The 20,187-nt window shown below is 45.1% G+C and overlaps 2 protein-coding genes across 3 annotated transcripts in view; one reads left to right on the top strand and one right to left on the bottom strand.

Annotated features, from left to right (window-relative positions):
• GORASP2 (golgi reassembly stacking protein 2) overlaps nucleotides 1-1,597 on the top strand; it is a 35,194-nt gene extending 33,597 nt beyond the window's left edge. For both annotated transcript variants that reach the window (XM_045831571.1, XM_045831582.1), the window contains exon 10: nucleotides 467-1,597. In XM_045831571.1, coding sequence (XP_045687527.1) covers nucleotides 467-807 — 341 coding nt within the window. In that variant the 3' untranslated portion in view covers nucleotides 808-1,597. The remainder of the gene's footprint in view (nucleotides 1-466) is intronic.
• A 13,539-nt stretch (nucleotides 1,598-15,136) lies between these two features.
• The window catches only part of TLK1 (tousled like kinase 1), a 137,362-nt gene continuing 132,311 nt past the window's right edge, over nucleotides 15,137-20,187 (bottom strand). The window contains exon 21 of the mRNA XM_045819630.1: nucleotides 15,137-17,034. Coding sequence (XP_045675586.1) covers nucleotides 16,858-17,034 — 177 coding nt within the window. The 3' untranslated portion in view covers nucleotides 15,137-16,857. The remainder of the gene's footprint in view (nucleotides 17,035-20,187) is intronic.

Raw genomic sequence — 20,187 nt, 5'->3', positions numbered from 1 at the left:
GCGGGGTTCTGTCCAACACTCAGGGCAGCTGCGCTGCCTGCTGGGTCGGCTGCTGTCTGTTCCCACTGGGAGAACCGTGTCTTCCCTGAGCTGCGCTGCGTCACACAGAGCCCAGGTGTCTAGGAGCCTAGAGGCCGGGAACCTTTCCTCCTGTGCCAGCTGGTCTTAACAGTGAATACAGGGTGGGCAAAAAAGTAGGTTTACAGTTGTGACTATGTGAAATGCAGTTATTATTTATTCATTGTTGTATTATTTTCCATGTGAACAACTGTAAACCTACTTTTGCCCCACCCTGTGTTTAACTCTGTCCTGGACTCCAGCTGAGGAGGAGTGGAGGCTGTGATTTTTGCTTTCGCTCCTCTGCCTCAGTTTCCTTGATGAAATGCAGATAAAAATAGTCATGTGACGATGACTACTGCTCTTTTAGTGCTGGGTGGATGTATGATCTGTGCCATTTTTGTCCTAGGTTTGCCGCCACTTCCTTCCTTGCCTTCCCGAAACTTACCTGGCATTGCAGCTCTCCCCATGACGTCCGAGTTCCTCCCGTCATTCCCTTTGGTTCCAGAGGTCTCTTCTGCAGCAGGCTCAGGGGAGCTGCTTTCCTCCCTCCCACCCACCAGCAGCCCACCCTCTGACCCTGTCACGACCACCGCAAGGGCAGATGCTGCCTCAGCACTCGCCCTGGATGCCACGCTCCCGACTTCCAAGGCCCCCATCGCTGTTGAGGACAGAGTCAGCGAATCCACCCCAGCCAGTGAGAAGCCTGCTTCTATGGTGACGGATGCAAATGCCTCCGAGTCGCCGTAACTTGGAGCCATCTTCGGAGTCGGCACGGTGTACTTGTTTAACCGCGGAAGCAAGTCTGGAAATCAAACTGTCATTAATTTCATACTAGTTTGTACCGTACCTGTAGGCATCCTGTAAATAACTCTAAGGGGAAACAAGCGAGAAGAGTCAGGGTTGTGTCCTGCCGGGTCAGGGTGGGTTCGCAGGCCGGGGAGGGCGATGTCAGCAAGTGCTTAGATTTTAAAACAACCAAAAAGACTTGCGAGGGCGGCTTGCTGCCAGGTCTCCACTGCCGTCTGAGGGGTGCATCTTGGGAAGGGTGGTGACAGGGTGTCTGCCGGTGTCCCTGTGCCTCTGCTGCTTCTCTGTACGAAAAGGAAATATTTTCTGCCTAGTACTCCCCTGGAACATTTATTGTATTTTATAAATCGTTCGTGAAAATGCAGACCAGCTCACTAAACCCTGAAGGGAAGACATTTTCCTCTTTGTCTCCGTGAGTCATGTATCTCTATTAAGGTTTACACAAAAATCCCAACTAAAGATGTTTGTTAAAGCTACACAGTGTGCACTGTTAATTGAACATCTTTTTATTCAGCCTATACACAGATCCTTGTTTTGAGCTCTCAAAATTACTCAGACAACATTTTGTAACTGCTGCTGTCGCTTTATACATCCACCATAAAATGGCATTTAAAAAGAAGAAAAGGAGGGGTCGCACAGTTTTAAAACAAAGGTGGCACTTTGTGGCCACTTAAAATGTTACAGCTATCCTGGGAAAGCATAGACACAGCAATAAACTACAGTGATGGGACTTTTCTTCTTGTGGTCTGTTCACACCCCCGCTGCTGGGGCCGGCGTGCTCGTGTTGCTCTAGCGGGCCTCACGTCCGCAGTGTGCTGTTCACGTGCTTGCTTCCTCCTAGTGCTCTCAGGGGTGATGAGTGCAGTGGAATTGATTTGTTGAGTGAAATTAAATGTGTATTATATCTCTTTCTTAAATAAGTCGAAAGAAGTCCATTGGTTACTGACCTGGTACTGACACGAACGTGGCCGAGAGAGCAGCACTTACACTCCGACCACTTGGCTGGAGACTGGAGCTGCTGGCTCTAACCCCGAGCCTCCGGCAGGAGGCCCGCACCAGCCAGTTTTTAGAATATGTCCATTTCTGGTTCCAGGTTTATACCTAAAGTGGTCCAAAAAAAGGCTCCAGCTGTAATCAAGCATCTTCTGTTTACATTATAAATATTTCTAGAAAGTTCTCTCAGTTAATGCTGTTTCTTGGAAAAGAGCTTATAACAGGTAGGGAAAATATTCACAAGTATATTAAATGTTAAAAATTTTTTACTTTCCAGGACAGGAAAAGTTGACTAAGTTGTTAATACTTTCTAAAAAATGCTCATGTTAAATTTGTGTGTGTGTGAGGTACCTTAGTGGAAAGTAAGTAATTGTTCAGATTTACAAAATGGTATTTTATGGCAGTTCTTCCAGCGCAGTGATTCTTAACTCCTGGGAGATCACGGTTCTCATTTGATGATGACAGCCCTGGACCGTCTTCCCAGGAAAACGTTCCTAAGCACATGCACGGCACTGAACTCTGGGGGGCGCTGCTGAGCCCTCACTTGGAAGATAGGCACAGACTGGCCCTAGATTGGCTCACTGGATTGTTGCGTATTTTAGATAGGCTCTGCTTCTTTCAGAAAAAACAGTTCTGGTGTTTATTATAGACATCAGTAGATTCTGTACCAGGGGCTAGAAATGTGATGTAAAAAAGTGCCTAAAAGAAGTCACTCACTGTGGCCTTGTAGGGGGACAGCCCCCTGGACACTCCAGGGCCAGTGCTCTGACCATGGAGGAGTTCCAGGGCTGGCCACTCTGGTGAGGGCCACGTGGAGGCAGCAGTACCCTTGGACCCCCTGCATCACCCAGCTTGGCCCAAGTTCACATAGGCAGGAGGCAATGATGGGGGAGGACAGTAGTTTGGAATGGGCTGTTACCACAATTCTCAAAATAATAGTGGCTTAAACAGCATTTGTCTCTGTCCTGTGTCCCAGTGTTTGGAGGTAGGCCATCTGAGGGGGCCCGGCTGCTGTGATGGCAGAGGCCTCGGCACTCACCTTGTAGTTCTGCTGGGTATGGTCTCCATTTCCAGGGTCATCGTGAGGACCCAGATGGCAGCTGGAGCCCTAGCCATGCCATTCTCATTCCAGCCAGAAGAGGAAGTCACGTCCCCCTTCCTCTGGGGACAATTCAAAAAAGTTTCATGGCACTTGGCCTTCTGGTCTTTTTTAAAAGATTTTACTTATTTTTTTACTTATTTTTAGAAAGAGGAGAAGGGAGAAAGAGGGAGAGAAACATCAATGTGTGGTTGCCTGTAGTGTTCCCCCCACTGGGGACCTGGCCCGCAACCCAGCCATGTCCCTGACTGGGAATCAAACCAGCGACCCTTTGGTTTGCAGACCTGCACTCAGTCCACTGAGCCCCCCCAGCCTGGGCTGAGAAGTGAAGTCTTTGTCCCACCATGTGCCCCACCATTGCTACGTATGAAGAACAGGAAGTAATGTGACCCGAAGGGCCTGAGTGTCTAGCTGGGGAGTTGGGGCTTTGTCTTAGAAACAGGAGTTACTGGAAGTGGATTTCGTGGGGCACAAGCTCAGATCCACAAGCTCAGAGTGTTCCCTCTCCAGCCTTCTGTGTGGAGCCTGGAGGGGGCAGCAGTCCTTCTAGGGCACAGGTGGCACACACAAGGTCCGCAGGACGAATCTGACCCTCCACCTTGTTTTACCAGGCCCAGCACCTTGTTTCTACCCGGAGGCAGCGCTGAGCTCCTTGCCCCTAGTTAAGGAGGAGTTATGTTTATTCAGTCCTAAAATTACATTCGGGCCTTTGAAGGCAACCGTGAGGCTGCTGTGGCTCTCAGTGAAAATGAGTTTGACACCCCTGCTCTAGGGGCAGCCAGCCCTGAAATGAGCAGAAAGGAGGGAAGAGCTTCGGGGCAGATAAAAGACTCCAAAGAAATGACCGCTGTCCCCTAGAGGCCACTCCGTAGCTAAGTCAGTGATGATGACTTTGCCTTTCCCCTTTGATTTTCATTCCTGTTTTACTTTAAACAGCCTGGTTTAGCTCATTTCCTGAAAACTGAAAAAGTGAAAAGGACCTCCTCATTTGTGAGAACCAGCTAATGTTCCAGAATGACTCTTCCTTGGCCTGAAGGTGAAGGCCTCCCCTCCAGTTACCTGACCACCCAGCAAGCCTTCAACCCTGGCTGCAAATTTGAATCACCTCAGTTAGCACATGGATTGCTGGGCCCTTGGAGTTTTGAAAAGCTTCCCAGGGGGTGAGAGCCACTAAACCGGGGCATTTCTGTCCCTCATTGAACCTGCCCCCTCCCAGGCTACAGCCAGCAGCTGGCTCAGCACTTCCTCCCCGGTGACAGTTGAGTCAGGCTGCTCCATAACTTGGGGAGGTAATAAGGCAACAGAAGTCATCGTTTACTGAGACACTTTTCACCACTTAGCAAAGTGCACACGTTAGGAGAGGGAGCTTTTTGTCACTGACACTTTTGGTATGTGACCTAGGAAGAAAATTTCCCATGTTGCTAACCAACTCACTCCCTCATAGGCCTCAGGAACACTCTCAGGTCGGCATCACCCTGGTTGCTGAGGGGAGACAGAGAGAGACTGCTCTTCTCAAGGATGCTGCCAGTGGTAGAGCTCTGCGTGCCTCCAACTGCACAAGGCTGGGACAGAGCTTGGGCCTGTTGAAGGGCAGCTGACACCCTGGCTGGTGTTCAGTGGGTTGATCACCGACTGGCCTGTGACCCGAAAAGCCCCCAGTTCAATTCCTGGTCAGGGCACATGCCTGGGTTGCAGGTTCAGTCCCTGGTTTGGGGGCATGAGAGAGAGGCAACGTTTCTTTCACATCGATGTTTCTCTCTTTTTCTCCTTTCCTTCCCCTCTCTAAAAATGAATCAATGAAGATAAAAGTCCCAATGGCAACACTGGGTCTTCAGTTTCACAAGGAAAGAGGTGCCCCCCTTGAGCCCGCACCTTCCAGTCTGCCACACTGGTTTCTGCCAGCTGCCTCACCCCGCCCACAGGCTTCTCAGTCTGCTGTGTCTGGAGTATAATCCCGCTAGGGATGAGTGGGAAACCGAGGCTTCAAAAACCTGGAGGGTCCAGAGCCCAGGGAATCCAGGATCAGAAAACAAGACCCTTCCTGGACTTGCGTATTTCAGATCCACGAATCTTGGTAGAACGGGCTCCAAAGGGCCGCAGTATTTGAAGCAGTCACTTAAGCTATAAACCTGGGGGAGAAATAGTTCTCTGGACAACGACTGGGTCAGTGACAGAAATTTGGGTTTTACCCTCTTCCTAAAGCCAATTCTGAGGCCCCAAACCCATTATTTATTCACCTTAACAACCAACTCTGTTGGAATTTATCATTGATTCTGTTTTTAGGCATCAAGGAGTAGGTCATAAGGGGTCCTGAACACCTGAACGGCTTTCTTGCCCTCCACTCAACACAGCCTTACAGCCCAGCAGAGGGAAGCGGCTCGCCGTGGCCCCGCTCCGGCGGGCTGGCCTGCTTTGACACGGGAGCGGATCAGTCTGAGCTCCCCTGAGGTTGCAGGGAGGTGTCTTCCAGAAGCACTGTAATCACGGTGGTTGGGGCGGGGCCACGGGACTTCTCGTTTCTTCTCTTACACATTTGTGTATTGCCAGAATCTTAAAAAAACAGATTTGAATTACTTTTCAGTCAACAAAAGCAATAGGGTTGTTTCCACGTAGGGGAGAAAAGGGATACTAACGGGACCAGGACTGCCTCACGGGGTGGGGGTTGCTGCTGACCCTCAGCGGTGTTTAGAAGGAGCAGGTGACTGCGGGGAGCTCTCTACCAAGAAATCTGTAACAATGGCTCTGGATTAGAATTATCGCTGATGTTTGCCTCACTAAACTACAGATCACAACACAGTGCCAGCCTGCGTGTGTTTGTAAGTCACTTGCCCAGAAATGTCCCTGCGTGGTTCAGACAGCAGTGCTGAGCGGAGAGGCCCAGAGACACGATGGCACGAGTCCACGTTGTCTCTAGACATTGTTTTGGCATTCAGGTGTCCAGAAATAATGTTAGGTACATCAAGTATACGGTGCGATATTAGGCAAATAGTATAACCTAAGGCAGGGAAAAAACCCACTCCCCTGGTGCTGCTGTGCTCCAGGTGGGGACAGGTGAGGGCGAATGTGGCAAGGAGAGAGGAGAGAAGTGAGGCAGGGCCCCCGGGGCAGGCGCAGGTTCTAGACTTGGATGTGTGACCTCACGTCGCCCAATGTGGTACACGGAGAAAATTCTGTTCTCTAATTTCAGTGTGTTTGACATGGATTTAACAATGTATTTAACCTATGTATTTAACTTGGATCAAAAACGAAAACACTTGCTTTGGATGAGGCTAAGTATCTTCCTTTAGAAATAAACTTCAGTGAGAAAAAAGAATCAATTTAAAGAGAAGTATCATTTGACAGCAGGTGCCAGGTACCAAGCTGCGCGAGTTTTCCTAGCCTCCCGGGCCATCCCCGCAGGTGGTACTGATTACCTTCACTTAACAGATAATAAGCGTCCTCCAGTTTACACAGCGGGAAAGCTTTGGGCCAGGAGCTGACTCCTGGTAGTTCTGTCCGGTCCCAAACCTCAGTTCTGTCCCTGCACGGCGGGCAGCCGCGGTACCCAGCATCGACTTTCACCCCCGGCCGAGGAGGACTTCCGAGCGGGGCCTGCAGTGCGCGCCGCGGCCGCCAGGTGGCACCCAGAGCCCGGAAAAGCCGCGCCCCGTCGGAGGCCACGGGGTCTCTGGGCCGGCCTTGCAGGGCCCCTGGGCGGGGCTGGGGCATCGCGGGAGCAGCCCTAAGAATGGGGGCGCTTTCTGTTCTTTGGAAACTGTCTCTGGGATTTAGTTTCCTGCTTCCCTTCCACTGCACCTGTAGCTGGGTGGGGGGATGCAGCGAAGCCTGGGTGCATTCACCAAAAGGATTCCCTTTTCAGCACCATTTTAAATTAAATACATCATCAACAGGAGGATTAAAACAAAGATGAAAAGACTTTCGGGTGTCTAGGAACCCCTCAAGTACTTCAAGAAACACCAGGAATCTAAGTGCCTGGTAAGGGAGACGCAGGGGTCTTGCTTCCTCCCATTCCCAGCCCACACCCTCCCTACCCTACTGCTCTGGCTCCTCAACCCCACTGGCTTCCCCCTGAGTTTAGAGTTTTGCTGTGATCGCTGTGACCGTCACAACCTCCCACCGCCCAACGACCCCTCCGAGGCCAGGCCAAGCTTGGGGCCTGGCCCTGGGCTGGGCGCCTCCGCCGCTCTCAGATCTGCAAGGCAAGTATCCCTGCTTCACCGACAGGTCCTATCCCACCTACGTAGGGCAGCGGGGCTTGGCCCCAGGTGTGTCTCTAAACGCAAAGGCATCCGTCCACACTGCTACACAGGCCGCTTAGCAGCCAGCGTGGTGAGTGTGAGGGCAGAACCGGGCGGGAGCAGACCCGCCGTGGGAGGTCGGGGAAGGCTCTCCTGGGGAGGTGACATCGGGGCTTTGAAGGACGGACAGAGACTCTCTCGGACCGTCACGGCGGAACGGGCTTTGCAGGCAGAGGGACCGGCCTCCACAAGGCACGAAGGTGTGTAGCACACACTGTTTTCTGGCTCCGGGAAGGGCTCAGGGCGCCTGGAAGACGGAGCGCAGAGCCACAGCTGGAGGAGGGAAGGGCCACATCATGGAAGGCCTTGGGGCGCCAGGCCCAGGAGTCTCAGTCTGGACCACGGCGAGGGGGTGTTTTGTTTGGGGCCGAAGAGTAAAGATCTTGCCTTTTACAAAGGTCAGTGATTTGAAAATCCTTCCCTTTGGTAAGCAGATATCCTTTTGGAAATGAAATATGTGGTACACAGACTGAAAAACCAGATCAAGGTGCAGCCGCCGCTGGCGGCTGCCCTCTGACCAGGAGGGAAAGGTGTGGCGTCCCCGAGGAAGGCGTCCACAGTGACCCCAGAGCTGGAGCTTGGGGGGAAACTTTAGGATCTCATTTTATCCCCAAAGAAACGTAAGCCCAGAGAAAGTGCCGTGTTGCCCCAGGTCTCCTGCCTCCCAATCCACCTCATTGCCTCCCCGCAAGGCCCTGCTTGAGGTGTGGCTGGCGAGTCCCTTCAATTCTTCCCCCACTTCAGAGCCCTGGGAAGAGCCCCAGCCAGATGAGGTGAGACGGCTGCGTCCTCTCCAGTCCCTCTGCAGCCGAGACAACCCTTTCCACCTGGATGGGAAAGCAGCCCACAGACCAGTGCTTCTCAACCCGGGCTGCTTTTTAAAAAATACCAGTTCCTATGAAGGAGGGAAAGCAGCTTGGGAGACTTGAGAGGTCTCCCTCAATTAATAATTTTATAGATGAAGAAAGTGAAATTCGTTAAATGATACTCCCTCAAGCTCACAGCTGGGGGCAGAGCTAGGCCTGGTGCCCAGGTGGAACTAGGCACCGTTCATTGTTCTTCCAGCGTGACTGCAACCTGTGCCTCGTGGGGACGAGGCAGGAGGAGCAGCTCACGGCGGCGTGGGAGCCTTGCGCTGACTAAGGCAGCTGGAGGGCGGAGAGGAGGTCAGTGTCGGGCCTGTGAGCGCTTGTAGGGGACGCTGTGAACGCAAACCAGGGATAAAAGTACCCTCATTTGATCAGAATTTAAAATGCCATTGTTTCCTTTTTCAACAATAAGATGGTGCAGTCGTCAGTTCTCTTAGTGTGTGAAAAGAACTTGAACCGATCTGGTCTAATGCTGGTCGTGTAATGGCAGGGCGTGGGGCCGCTTCCGCAGTTGTAGAGGAGCCGTGCGCCGGGCTGCCGCGCTCCCTGCTGGTGTCTCCCTGCCCCTGCGGACAGGCAGAGAAGTGGACTCGGACTCGGGGTGGGGGACTTGGGTGAGAAAGGGCTACAATGTGACATTTGAGATTACACCCATCTGTCTTCATACCGTGGTGGCAGGGCCCATGGTTTATCATGGCGTCTGAAGCACCTAGCACATGCCTAGCTCAGAACAGGCACTTAACCTCTGTGGAATGATTCGGCCATCAGGATCTGTCCTCACCTAGCTGGGGTCTAGCGATGGGACTCAGACAGGAGTGAGGCCACGTGCGGGTGGGGGCGGGGGGGTTGCTACAATACAGCACCACGGGCAGTGGCATGCCTATTTCCTGCCTCTGTCCCAGTGTCCCTCTCTAGCCCAGGGACCCCCTGCAAGGAAAGAGCATTCCCCTCCCAAGGGCCCGATAGCTGTCTTGGGGGAACCAGAGTGGTGTCTCCAGGAGGTGTGCTGAACGTGACCCAGAGAGATCAAAGGGCTAGGGCCGCTCACACCTGTTGCTCTGCCTCCAACACCCAGGTCACAGGCTTTGTATCTTCTCATTCCCCACCTAAGTGGGGGCAGGGGAAGTTAAAAAAATGGTTTTTGTTACATATTTGGTTGGTTTTGGTTTTTAGATTAGGGGTCTTAGCTCTCTTGCTCAAGAATCAACAATTAGTACAATAAGTTACGGGCAGTAATTGAGTCTAAAGAGGGTCTTTAACCATGGCTGGTGTGGCTCAGTGGATTGAGTGCAAGCCTGTGAACTAAAGGTCGCTGGTTTGATTCCCAGTTGGGGCCCATGGGCCAGGTCCTCAGTTGGGGGCATATGGAAGGCAACTGATTGATGTATCTCTTGCACATTGCTGTTTCTCTTCTCGCTCTCCCCTCCCCTCTCTCTAAAAGTAAATAAAATCTTTAAAAAATAATTTAAAACATTTAATAAGGCTTTATTTGATTAGTTTTCACTTTCAAAAGATGCTGTCCAGAAATTTATTCTTTTATAACAAATTAGGACAATTAAAAGTTCTCAGTGCTGAGGAAAAATATAAAACTTAAAATATCTGAGCATGTCAGAAATTAGCAGCTTTCTGCTTTGTCTTCAGTTAGGAAAACAGCCCTAAGTTCAGTTGGTTGGAGCGTTGTCCTGGTCACCAAAATGTTGTGGGCCCTGATCCCTGGTCAGGGCACATGCCTAGGTTGTGGGTTTGGACCCCCGTGGGGGCCATATGGGAGGCAACCAGTGTTTCTCACATCCATGTTCCTCTCCCTCCCCCTCCCTGCATCCTCCTCTCCCTCTCTCTAAAATCAGTAAACATATCCGCAAAGGAGGATAAAAAAAAAAGAATGGCGTGTAAAGGGAGAAATGTGTTTAATAAAATATTGGCAAAAGTATTAGAATACTATGGTAGTATCAATAACGTAACATCTAGGGATTTGAGAAATTCATCCGTGTCATAAAAATGGCAGTAATTATTTGAGAACATTGTCAGAGAATTACTGAGAAAGGATTTTTAGGTTAAGCGATTTCCTATTTCTCAGGGCTGGCATTTGTTCTAAAGTTTCTCATTTGGAGAGTCAAGGAGAAAGAACAGGATTTGAATATATCTATGAGGTTTTTCAGATTAGAATCCCCTGGGATATTGCCAGCTATTATTCCAATATTCTCAGTACGCCCAGGGTATGTTTGTGCTTCTGATAATTTGGGGAGTATGACTATGTCATATTATTTCATCTCCAAAGCGAGGAGTTTCTACAGTGAAATGATGTTTGTTATTTTTGCTCGAGTAGCATAGGCCTTTGACATTTTCCAAGTAGCACAAATCACATGGTCGTCTTACCCCAGTGTAATTTCACAATCTGTCTCCTCTGTTGGACTCTGCGCCCAACAAGGACACTTTCCAGCTTTCTTCTGTCTGTAGAGCCCAGAGTGTGTCTGGCATGGGATACATGCTCTGTAAATTCTTGCTGGATGGATAAAAGGACCATTGAGGGATTTTCAGACTGGACTAGGTAACCCATTTTACCAAATTCCTGACTGCATTATTATGTAAACACTCAGAAAGCATTCATAAAGGATGGAATTAACAGCCTATAGATTTTAAATATCTTTTCCCATTTAAAAAATCCTTCTTGATTTACTGGAATTTATTCATAACTGTTGGATTGGCCAAAAAGTCTGTTATGGTTTTTCCATAAACAACATTTTTATTTTCACCAATAACTTTATTGATTTGGATATTTGAGTATGTCGGCTATCTCCTGCTATTGGCTTCTGGTGGGTCGAGGCCGGGGGTGCTGCTGAACATCTTCCAATGCATAAGACAGCCCCATGGCAAAGGATGATTTGGCCAAAATACCCATAGTACCAAGAAACTCTGTAAACCACTTTTGACACATCCGATCAGTCACAGCAACCTCTTACACTGCACAAATTTTTTGGCATTTTTACCTTTCTTGAAATAATAAAGCATATGCTGAAAATACTGTGTATCTTCTTCCATCTTCAATATTAAAATGGCTGCACAAAAATTCACCAATTTTGATAACTGTTATCAATAACTTGATTAGGGGTCTTAATGGTGTCTGGGGGGGTCTTGTGGCCCCCACACATTTTTACAGCTAGAGGTTTTGAGACTTTATTTCCCCACATCAGAACCCTGGTTTTCGTAGTCTGCCTTGCTCCCCAGCACCCCTGCCCCCGCCCCCCTCAGGCAATCCCCACACTGCTGTCTGTGTTCATGGGTCACGTGTGTATATTTAATCCTCTCACCTTCTTTCAACCAGTCCTCACCTCCCCCTTCCCACTTACAGGCATCAGCCTGTTTCATGTTTCTGTGCTTCTGATTCTATTTTGCTCATTTTGTTCATTAGATTCCAAAAATAAGTGAGATCATATGATATTTGCCTTTCACTGATTGGCATATTTCACTTAGCATAATGGTCTCTGGTTCCATCCATGCTGTTGTAAAAGATAAGTCATCTTTCTCTCCTACTGCAGTGTAGTATTCTGTCACATAAATGCACCATAGCCTTTTTTTCTTTTTTGAATCTCTCATATGGCTTTTGTTATGTTGAGGCACATTACCTCTATACCTACTTTGAGAGTTTAAAAGAAAATCACAAATAGCCCTGGCTGGTGTGGCTCTGGATTACTCCTTGGTGATCTTGGCGCTGGGGCACCACATAAGCACATCGTCAGGTTTGGAAGGCTTTTAGAAACGACGTTTAGGGACCATACATGGACAACTAGTGAAGTTTCCCTCAAGTTCCAGGGCCTCCTTTTGAGAAAATTATTAAGAGTTTTACAATTTTTAAAACATTTAATTTTAGAGGGGAAGAGAGGGGGAGAAACATTCATTGGTTGCCTCTTGCATGCCCCCAACTGGGGATCGGCCTGAAACCCAGGCATGTGCCCTGATGGAGAATCAAACCAGTGACCTTTTGGATTGCAGGCCTGTGCTCAGTCCACTGAGCCACACCAACCATGGCTTAATAGTTTTATAATCTTTATTAGAGACCAACTGGTCCCATCACAAGGAGCTAAGACAGGATATACTTCCTATGCTCACGAAAGTGGGCCAAGGATGAGGAAGGTGAACCAGTTTCTAAATTCAGTAGAACTGGATCTGACCTTTGACTTGCAATGAGAAACAAATGTGAGAACGGGAGGAGATCTGGGAGGAGGTCGGCGCCCCAGTAAGTCCTCTCAAGTGACACAACCAAAGTGACACAAGCAGTAGGTACATTCCTAATTGAACAGCTTAAGAACTTTTTAGATTTGCTTTTAATGGTGACAGTGATCTGTACCTACTGTTTTGTCACCTTTGAGAAGTCATTAAGACGTAGTGCAAGTGGTGCATGAAACGTTTCCTGCTCATGAGCCAGGACGCTGGCACGTGCAGAGCCGCACTCCAGGAGCTGTGCTTTACTTCCGATGACAGTACTTTCACATTACGAGACCTTAATCACTTGTTTCTTCTCTAAATTTGTTTCTTCCTCTGTAAAGTTGGGATAATACCACCTGTTCTAAATCAGATGGTTGCTTAGTAGCAACCAAGAAAAAAATATAGAGTTGCAGCATCGATGGTCAGGGGGACGACCCCTTTGGTGATTACAGTTGACCCCGAGTCACCTTCCCTCCGCCCCCAAACTGTGGCAGGCCCGCACCTCCCTTTCCAGGGAATCTACCAGTTTGACGTGTGAATCAAGAACTGTGAAACTACTTCTTAAAAGAAGTTGAATTATCACAGGAAGTAAAGCAAACTCCATGTTATATGCAGGTTAAAAGCAATAGAATAATCATTGTCTTAAAAACAACAGATTATATATGGTGATGTGATGTGCTGGGCACAATTCTAAGAGCTTTGCATATGCAAACTCACTTATGCTTCACAACCACTCTATGGCAGGCACTATTATCCTCACTTTCAGACGAAGACCACAAACCCAGGTCGTGACAGCTGACCTTTGAACCCACAGTTTCCAAGATCTGAGTTTCTGGCCAGTATCCTGCATTGCCTTTCTTAAAACAGTCACAGGTGGTGTGGCCTACAACCCTAGTGCTTTAAACGAGTGAGGATTTCTAATGAAAAATAATCCTATCAAGATCTTTGGCTCTATGTAAACTTTTTAAGTTGATTTGCACACGTTTATACAAATCTTTTCCATTCTAACACATCCTCAAAAAGGGGGAAGAGAAATTAGGGGAAGGCAAATAATGCATATACCCTAGAAAATAAAGCTAATTCAAATAGACAAATTACATAAAATCTAGAACTGCTGTAGAATTCCTGAAGCCCACAAACAAGAATTCTAATATCTGATTTAAAAACTAGCTCATAAAGCACTTTTTGAAATGCCTCCAGAATATTACATTTTAGTGTATTTTGGAGGAAATTTTATCAGGTAACATCCAAAATATAAAGAGGGATTAGAGAAAGACCTGCAAAGGTGACTTGGAAGGCATAAAACTTGTCCACACATAAACAGTGTGATGAAATTCTAAAAGCAATGACCCGAAGGACTGGACAGTCTGCACTGCCATTAAACACAGCTAGTAACATGTGATGACACTGTACGTCATGAGTAGCAGTGAATGGTAAAACACACGATATCCTCTTTTGAGTCTTTCAGTGAAACTCTCCACTGTTTTAACTTCATGTAATGAGGTGTTTATACAAGTATTTGTTCACATTTTATGTACCATTTAAAACGAGTCTTTTCTTTTTTAAACAACCCAGTATCTACCCAACTCCTGACTTAACAAATTATGAGGGTGGTTTTACACTTACTTCCCCTCAAGGTGCACACATTGAAGCTATTGCACACCAGCGAAGGAATTTAAAATTCTGTGCGAACACTGAGCACACCACCCCGCAGCAGTGCAGGGTCTCACCGGGACCAGACCCGACCGCCACCCGGGGGAGGACCCACTCCTGTGTGAGCGTGGAGACGGGCTGAGGCGGGCTTCAATTCTGAGGAGTGAATGCAGGAGACCAGGAGACAATTTACACTTCAGAAAATATCAGAGCCGAAGATCGCTAGAGTGACTGAAATTTAGTGATAGACACCAATTTCCTACGTGAGGACAGTCTTCAATTTGGCTCAATTAGCCACCTTGTACCTGAGGGGTTACTGGGCATATTATCTAAAATCTATAGCATTTATTTGGAAAAAACTTTGGGAGGAAGAGATAATCTGTAATTTGATTCATCTCCTATACATCTTTGATTCTAAATGATTACCCAAACCCCCAGGCCCAGAAAGCAATTTCATTTTATGGCTTCTTTTCTTTTTTTTTGCATTTTTGACTCCAGCAGTCACTTTCATTCATTTGAAAATAATACGGCAGAACAGTGATCTAGGTCTACACTGCTTATTCAAATCAACCTCTTATTAAATTTATATATCTAAAATCTTAAATGAAACCATGAATTTTCTTATTATTCAGGGCTTCAAGGAAGTTACTATATGAACACAGGACTTTATGATTTGGAAAGACAAAAACAACAAAATTGAAAAATTTGCTGGCAGCAGCTGAAGCACTCAGTCAATGCTAATTATCATTACCATTTATATATATATATATATTTTTATATATATATATATATTTATTTATTTATATATATATATTTTAATACGATTTTTTCCTAACGTACAGAGGAGCCAGGAGTCCCCAGCCCGAACTGCAGGCTGGCACATGGGGGGGGGGGGGTCCTGGCCTCTTCGGAACCCGGCCCCACAGGAGGAAGTGAGTGGCGGGCTAGCGAGTGAAGCTTCACTCGCATCCCCTCCTGAGCTCCGCCTGCTGCCCCCATCCCCACATCCGAGGAAAAGCTGTTTTCCCCGAAACCAGTCCCTGGTGCCAAAAAGGTGGGGGACTGCTGCCTTACGCCACTCCTGAGAGTGCTGTTACTTACCCAGGATTAACCTTGATAATGGTTATTAGGTTCACTCGAACAGTTTGAAACACTTTATACTTGCCTTGAAGTATATTTAAAGAATTTATTCAGCCGATTCTTAAGGAGCAAAGTCAGAACCAATAACCTAAATATTGAAAGCTCCCTTCAAATGTAATTTTCATAGTTTCCAAACTTTAACTGTCATTGTTTATTACTGTTTGGCTACATTCTCTACACTTTCAGCAGCATTTTAAAGAGACGGTATGTGTATGTACAATGGAAAAACAAAATGGCTTGCAACGTCAGAAGTAAGCGCCACAGTAGAACTGTACAATACTAAGGACAACCTGCGGAAGTACAGCCTCTTTCTTCGGCAACATAGACAACTTACATGTTAGTATCAGCATTATGAATGTAACAATAAAGGAATAATTTTTACAGGAGTAAAATACAACATCCTGAAAAATAATGGTTTCTACCATACAAGGCAGTTAGAAAATGTTCACATTTTAACAAATCTGTACAAACCACAAGTAACTTGTTTTATGGGACCATCATCCCACCTTGCTGATAAGAACCTTCTAGAAATGTAGAATAACCATGAACAATTTATAAATCTAGTATCTATGTGCTCCACAGCCCTAGAACCCAAAAAACTGATTTAGAGAACTCTGTATGTCCAACATGGATCATTTTTACATGCCTTGATTGTTAATGAATGCTTGCTTTTACTATGCCTCTATGATGTACAGTCAATTTGCACCTTTTCAAGGAGGTCATCTGATTTTTTGTTTCGCAAAGAAGCAACATCATTTAGCAGCAATTAAAGCGCCTTCAAGACTTAAAAAAAATACAATATCCAATTAGAAAAGCCTTATTTTTAAACATTTGTACAAGAATAAGCTGCTGAAACTTGGTAATTGAAATACGACATATGTACAACAATTTACAATAGAGCTAGAAGGGAATTTATCATTATCCTGCATAGAACTGGTCTGCATTTGGTTATATACTTTCACTTGTTTTCACGAACAAGGCCTGGGATCAAAACAAAAGTACCTGTTCACAATTCTAACATGTGGAAAACAATGGAGATATTACAATTTAGTGACTTCAACTGATTTCAAAATAAGCAGCTCATTTTGTCAAAGGTATAAAGTATCTAGGAAAAACAGCTCTCCCTTTTAACATAACCAGTGGGGGAGGGAACGTGATTTCGAGGTACAATGTGGTAAAAGCCAGAACAGGCAAATGACAAAGTCTAACTCTGCTCTAACTCTCACATTCTATCACTATAAAGCACAGCTGTCACTGCCATTCAGTTCTTACTTTGGTTCCAGCAGATTAACTGCCGAATGCTGAAGAATGTATCCAGGCACTATAATTCTTGTGTTAGAAATATGTCTCATTTTTCCAAGTGTTTTTAAATAATGAAAAACTACCCTTCATATTAGAACTCTCTAGTAACAACCAATGTATTTAAGTATTATAAACGTTATTTACAGGGTTCCCCCAAACAAATCATTTTTCTTCTATCTTAACACGGTATTCCGGTCCCTGTGCAACAGGCGGCCACCCTCGCCGCTCAAGGGCATAGTCAGGAGTGCACATTCATTCACTGTCCATGATCCATCCTTTCTCACACAATGACGCTACAAGGAACTTGGGTTCACAAACAGTTCTCAACCATGTCCCGTGTAAAAAAGAAAGTAACAAAAACACTCAAATGCTCTCAAACTCAAGTGTGCATCTGGAAGCAATTCAAAGGAATCATGCCGACTCCGGAGGCAAGTCAGTAGGTGACTATGCTTGAAGAAGGTGGCGTGGGGGATGCTGTCAGCCCAGCCATGTGCAAGTTCCCTGAAGAATTCGACCTTCTCATGTGCGGGAGAAGATATGGGTCGTTCGCCAGCTGGTGTACATCGAATCTATCTTCTTTTCGGTATGCCAAACAGCGTCTTATAAAGGCCTTAAAGAAAAGGTCAGCAATTAAAATCTTTCCCCTTTTAAACAGCAATCAACTAAATCCTATAGAACAATGGGCACATTTAGGACAACTTTTTCAACATCCCAAACAGAAACTCTATACCCAACAAATACTTAACTCCCAATTCCTTCCTCCCCCAGCCCTTGGAAACCACTAGTGTCTTCTTTATGACTTGGCTACTCTAAGTGCCTATACAGAAGGTACCTGGAATATACGTAAAATCATGAAACGCTTGTCCTTTTGTATCAGGCTTATTTCACTTAGCACAATGTTTAAGAGAAACCCATATTGCAGTGCGCACCAGAGTTTTGTCCCTTTAAAGGCTGAATAATATCCAACTGTGTGTGTGCATGTACATGTACCACATTCTGTTTATCCGTTCATGTGTTGACTGACACTGGGCTGTTGCCACCATTTTGCTCATGTGAATAATGCTGTTAAGAACGCTGGTCTGTTCTTAAAGGTCTGTTCAAGCTCTGCCTTTTCATTTTGTTGGTTTCCGGTGCTGTGCAGAAAGCTTTTTCATTTGATGTAGCACCACACTTTGTTTTTGTCTTTGCTTTTGTGTCAAATCTAAAAATTCCTCACCAAGACTGAGGTCAAAAGCTTTCTGCCTATGTATTTTTTCTAGTTTCATGGTTTCAGGTTTTTATACTTTCAAGTCTTTCATCCATTTTGAGTAAGTTTTTGTGTATGGTACAAGTGGTCCAGTTTCACTCATTTGCATGTGGCTGTCCAGTTTTCCTGACACCCTTTATTGAAGAGACTGTCTTTACCCCACTGCATATTTTTGGCTCCTTTGTTCATAGAACAGTTGACCCTATACATCTGGATTTATTTTGGGGCTCGCGATTCTTTCTGCTAATCTATGTTTCTGATTCTTATGCCATAACATGCTGTTTTGATTATTATAGTTGTAATATAGTTTGAAATCAAGGAGCATGATGCTTACAGTCCCCCCGCCCCGGTCTTCTATGGTTCTATACACATTTTAGGTTCCAGTTCTGTGAAAAATGCCATTGGAATTTTGGTACAGATTATACAGAATCTGTAGAATGCCTTGGGTAGGTAGTATAGACATTTTAACAATATCAGTTCTTCTAATCTGTAAGCACAGAATATCTTTCCATATATTTGTTTCTTTAATTTCTTTCATTAATGTCTTATAGTTTTCAGTGTATAGTTCTTTCATCTCCTTAGTTAAATTCATTCGCAGATATTTTACTCATTTTGATCCAACTGTATATGGGATTGTTTTCTTAATTTCTCTTTCTAATAGTTTGTTATTACTGTACACAAATGCAACAGATTTTTACATATTGATTTTCCATCCTACAACTTTACTGAATTTGTTAGTTCTAACAATTTTTTGGTGGTTTTTAAGGTTTTCTATATATAGTTGACCCTTGAACACAGTAGTTGGGGGGCCAGAAGCTAGCACAAAAATCCATGTGCATCTTACATCTGCCTGCTGCACATGTGATTTCCAACGGCCAGCTGACCCTCGAACAACCCAGGTTTGAACCCATGTTGTTCAAGGGTTAACTGTACAATATCATCTGCAAATTAGTAAGTTTTATTTCGTCCTTTCTTTGGGATACCTTTTATTTCTTTTTCTTGCCTAACTGCTATGGCTAGGACTTCAAATATTATGTTGAAGATGGAAAGCAGTATTTATACTTACAAAACTCTGGACACTTATTTCTAGAATTTACCTTCTGCTACAGTAATCTTCTTGCCCTCTCTCAGTTTAGTTTGGCCAGAGGGTATGCCATTTTTAGCCGTAATATATATTTTCTATTGAGCATAAACTTTAGAGAAAGGGACATTTCTATTAGGTTTTTGTTTCCTAGGTTAACACTGAGCATCAGGACACTTTTGAAAAAGCTAAGAGTAGAATATAATAATCCTTTTTCTTTCTCAGACAGGTTTTATGTATACTATCATTGAGAATAGCTTCTTTTAAAAAATCTATTATATTTATAAAAACTACACACATTGTTCAGTATTTAGCACAAAGGGAATAGATCAAGAAAAACAATTTTATCAGAACCTCCTACGTCTGATCACGCCCCTTTCCAGGCGTGGGCTCTGCCTACAACCCACCTAGGTGACCACTGTCCTAATTTGTAACATTAAGTTGAGTTTTGCTGGTTTGACCTTTATGTAAATAAAATCACAGATTATGTTCTCCTTTACCTGGCTCCTTTCTTTCATTCAATAAATATTATATTTGAGAGATTATCTGATTTTTTTTGCAACAGATAAAACATTCCTAAATGATAACTGGTAAGTCTTTCGCTTCCTTATTGCTGACACCAGATGTAACTTTAGCTTGTCTTTAAATTCCTAGCTGCCACATAAACTCATGAATTGAACCATTGTCAGTTAAACTATCACTGACAGAAACACTTTTTAATGTGATTAAACTTCAATTTAAAATGAACTATTTTGCATGTTCTTTGCTTTGAAATTCATTAAGAGTAATTTTTTTCTCTAAAAACAAATCTAGTCCTGACTGGTTGGTGTGGCTCAGTTGACTGGGTGTCATTTGAAAAGTTCTGGGTTCAATTCCTGATCAGGGCACGTGTGAGGGGTAACCAACTGAGGTTTCTCTCCCTCTCTCTTTCTCCCTTCCCCTCTCTCTAAAAATAAGTAAGTAAAACCTTAAAAGTAAAATAAAAACAAGTCTAGATCTTCCCATCGTTATGCCATAGTTAGCTTACTAATATTTATAAAAAGTTTCTCTGATCCCTTAGGTCTTATCTTTTTAAGTCTTTAACAAATACAAAGACTTGCAGAGGCTACTCTAGAAATGATTAAGATATAGACAAACTTTTCCTATATGTTGAAGGCAGAGTTTAAAGGGATGAAAAGCTACCAACAGCAAGGCTAAGAAGTATACAAGGAGTAAATATGCTTAAGATACTCAAATCAGGTCAGTAGAGGTGGTACTTGGCAAAGGTGTATTCTGTAGGGACAAAAGGTTAAAAAACAAACAAACAAAAAATAATTCCCACCCCAGGTACCTCCCCGCCCCAGGTACCAAAATGGTGAATGTGGCACCAATAAAGAACCTGAGGATAGAACCAGAGGTGGTAAATGGGACTTCTTTTTGACATACTACTTTCACAC

This window comes from Phyllostomus hastatus, unplaced genomic scaffold (genome assembly GCF_019186645.2).
Source record: "Phyllostomus hastatus isolate PE091 unplaced genomic scaffold, TTU_PhHast_1.1 phas_contig_1, whole genome shotgun sequence".
NCBI lineage: Eukaryota > Metazoa > Chordata > Mammalia > Chiroptera > Phyllostomidae > Phyllostomus > Phyllostomus hastatus.
Note: the sequence above shows the minus strand (reverse complement) of the source record. Positions and strands in the feature narration are given on the sequence as shown.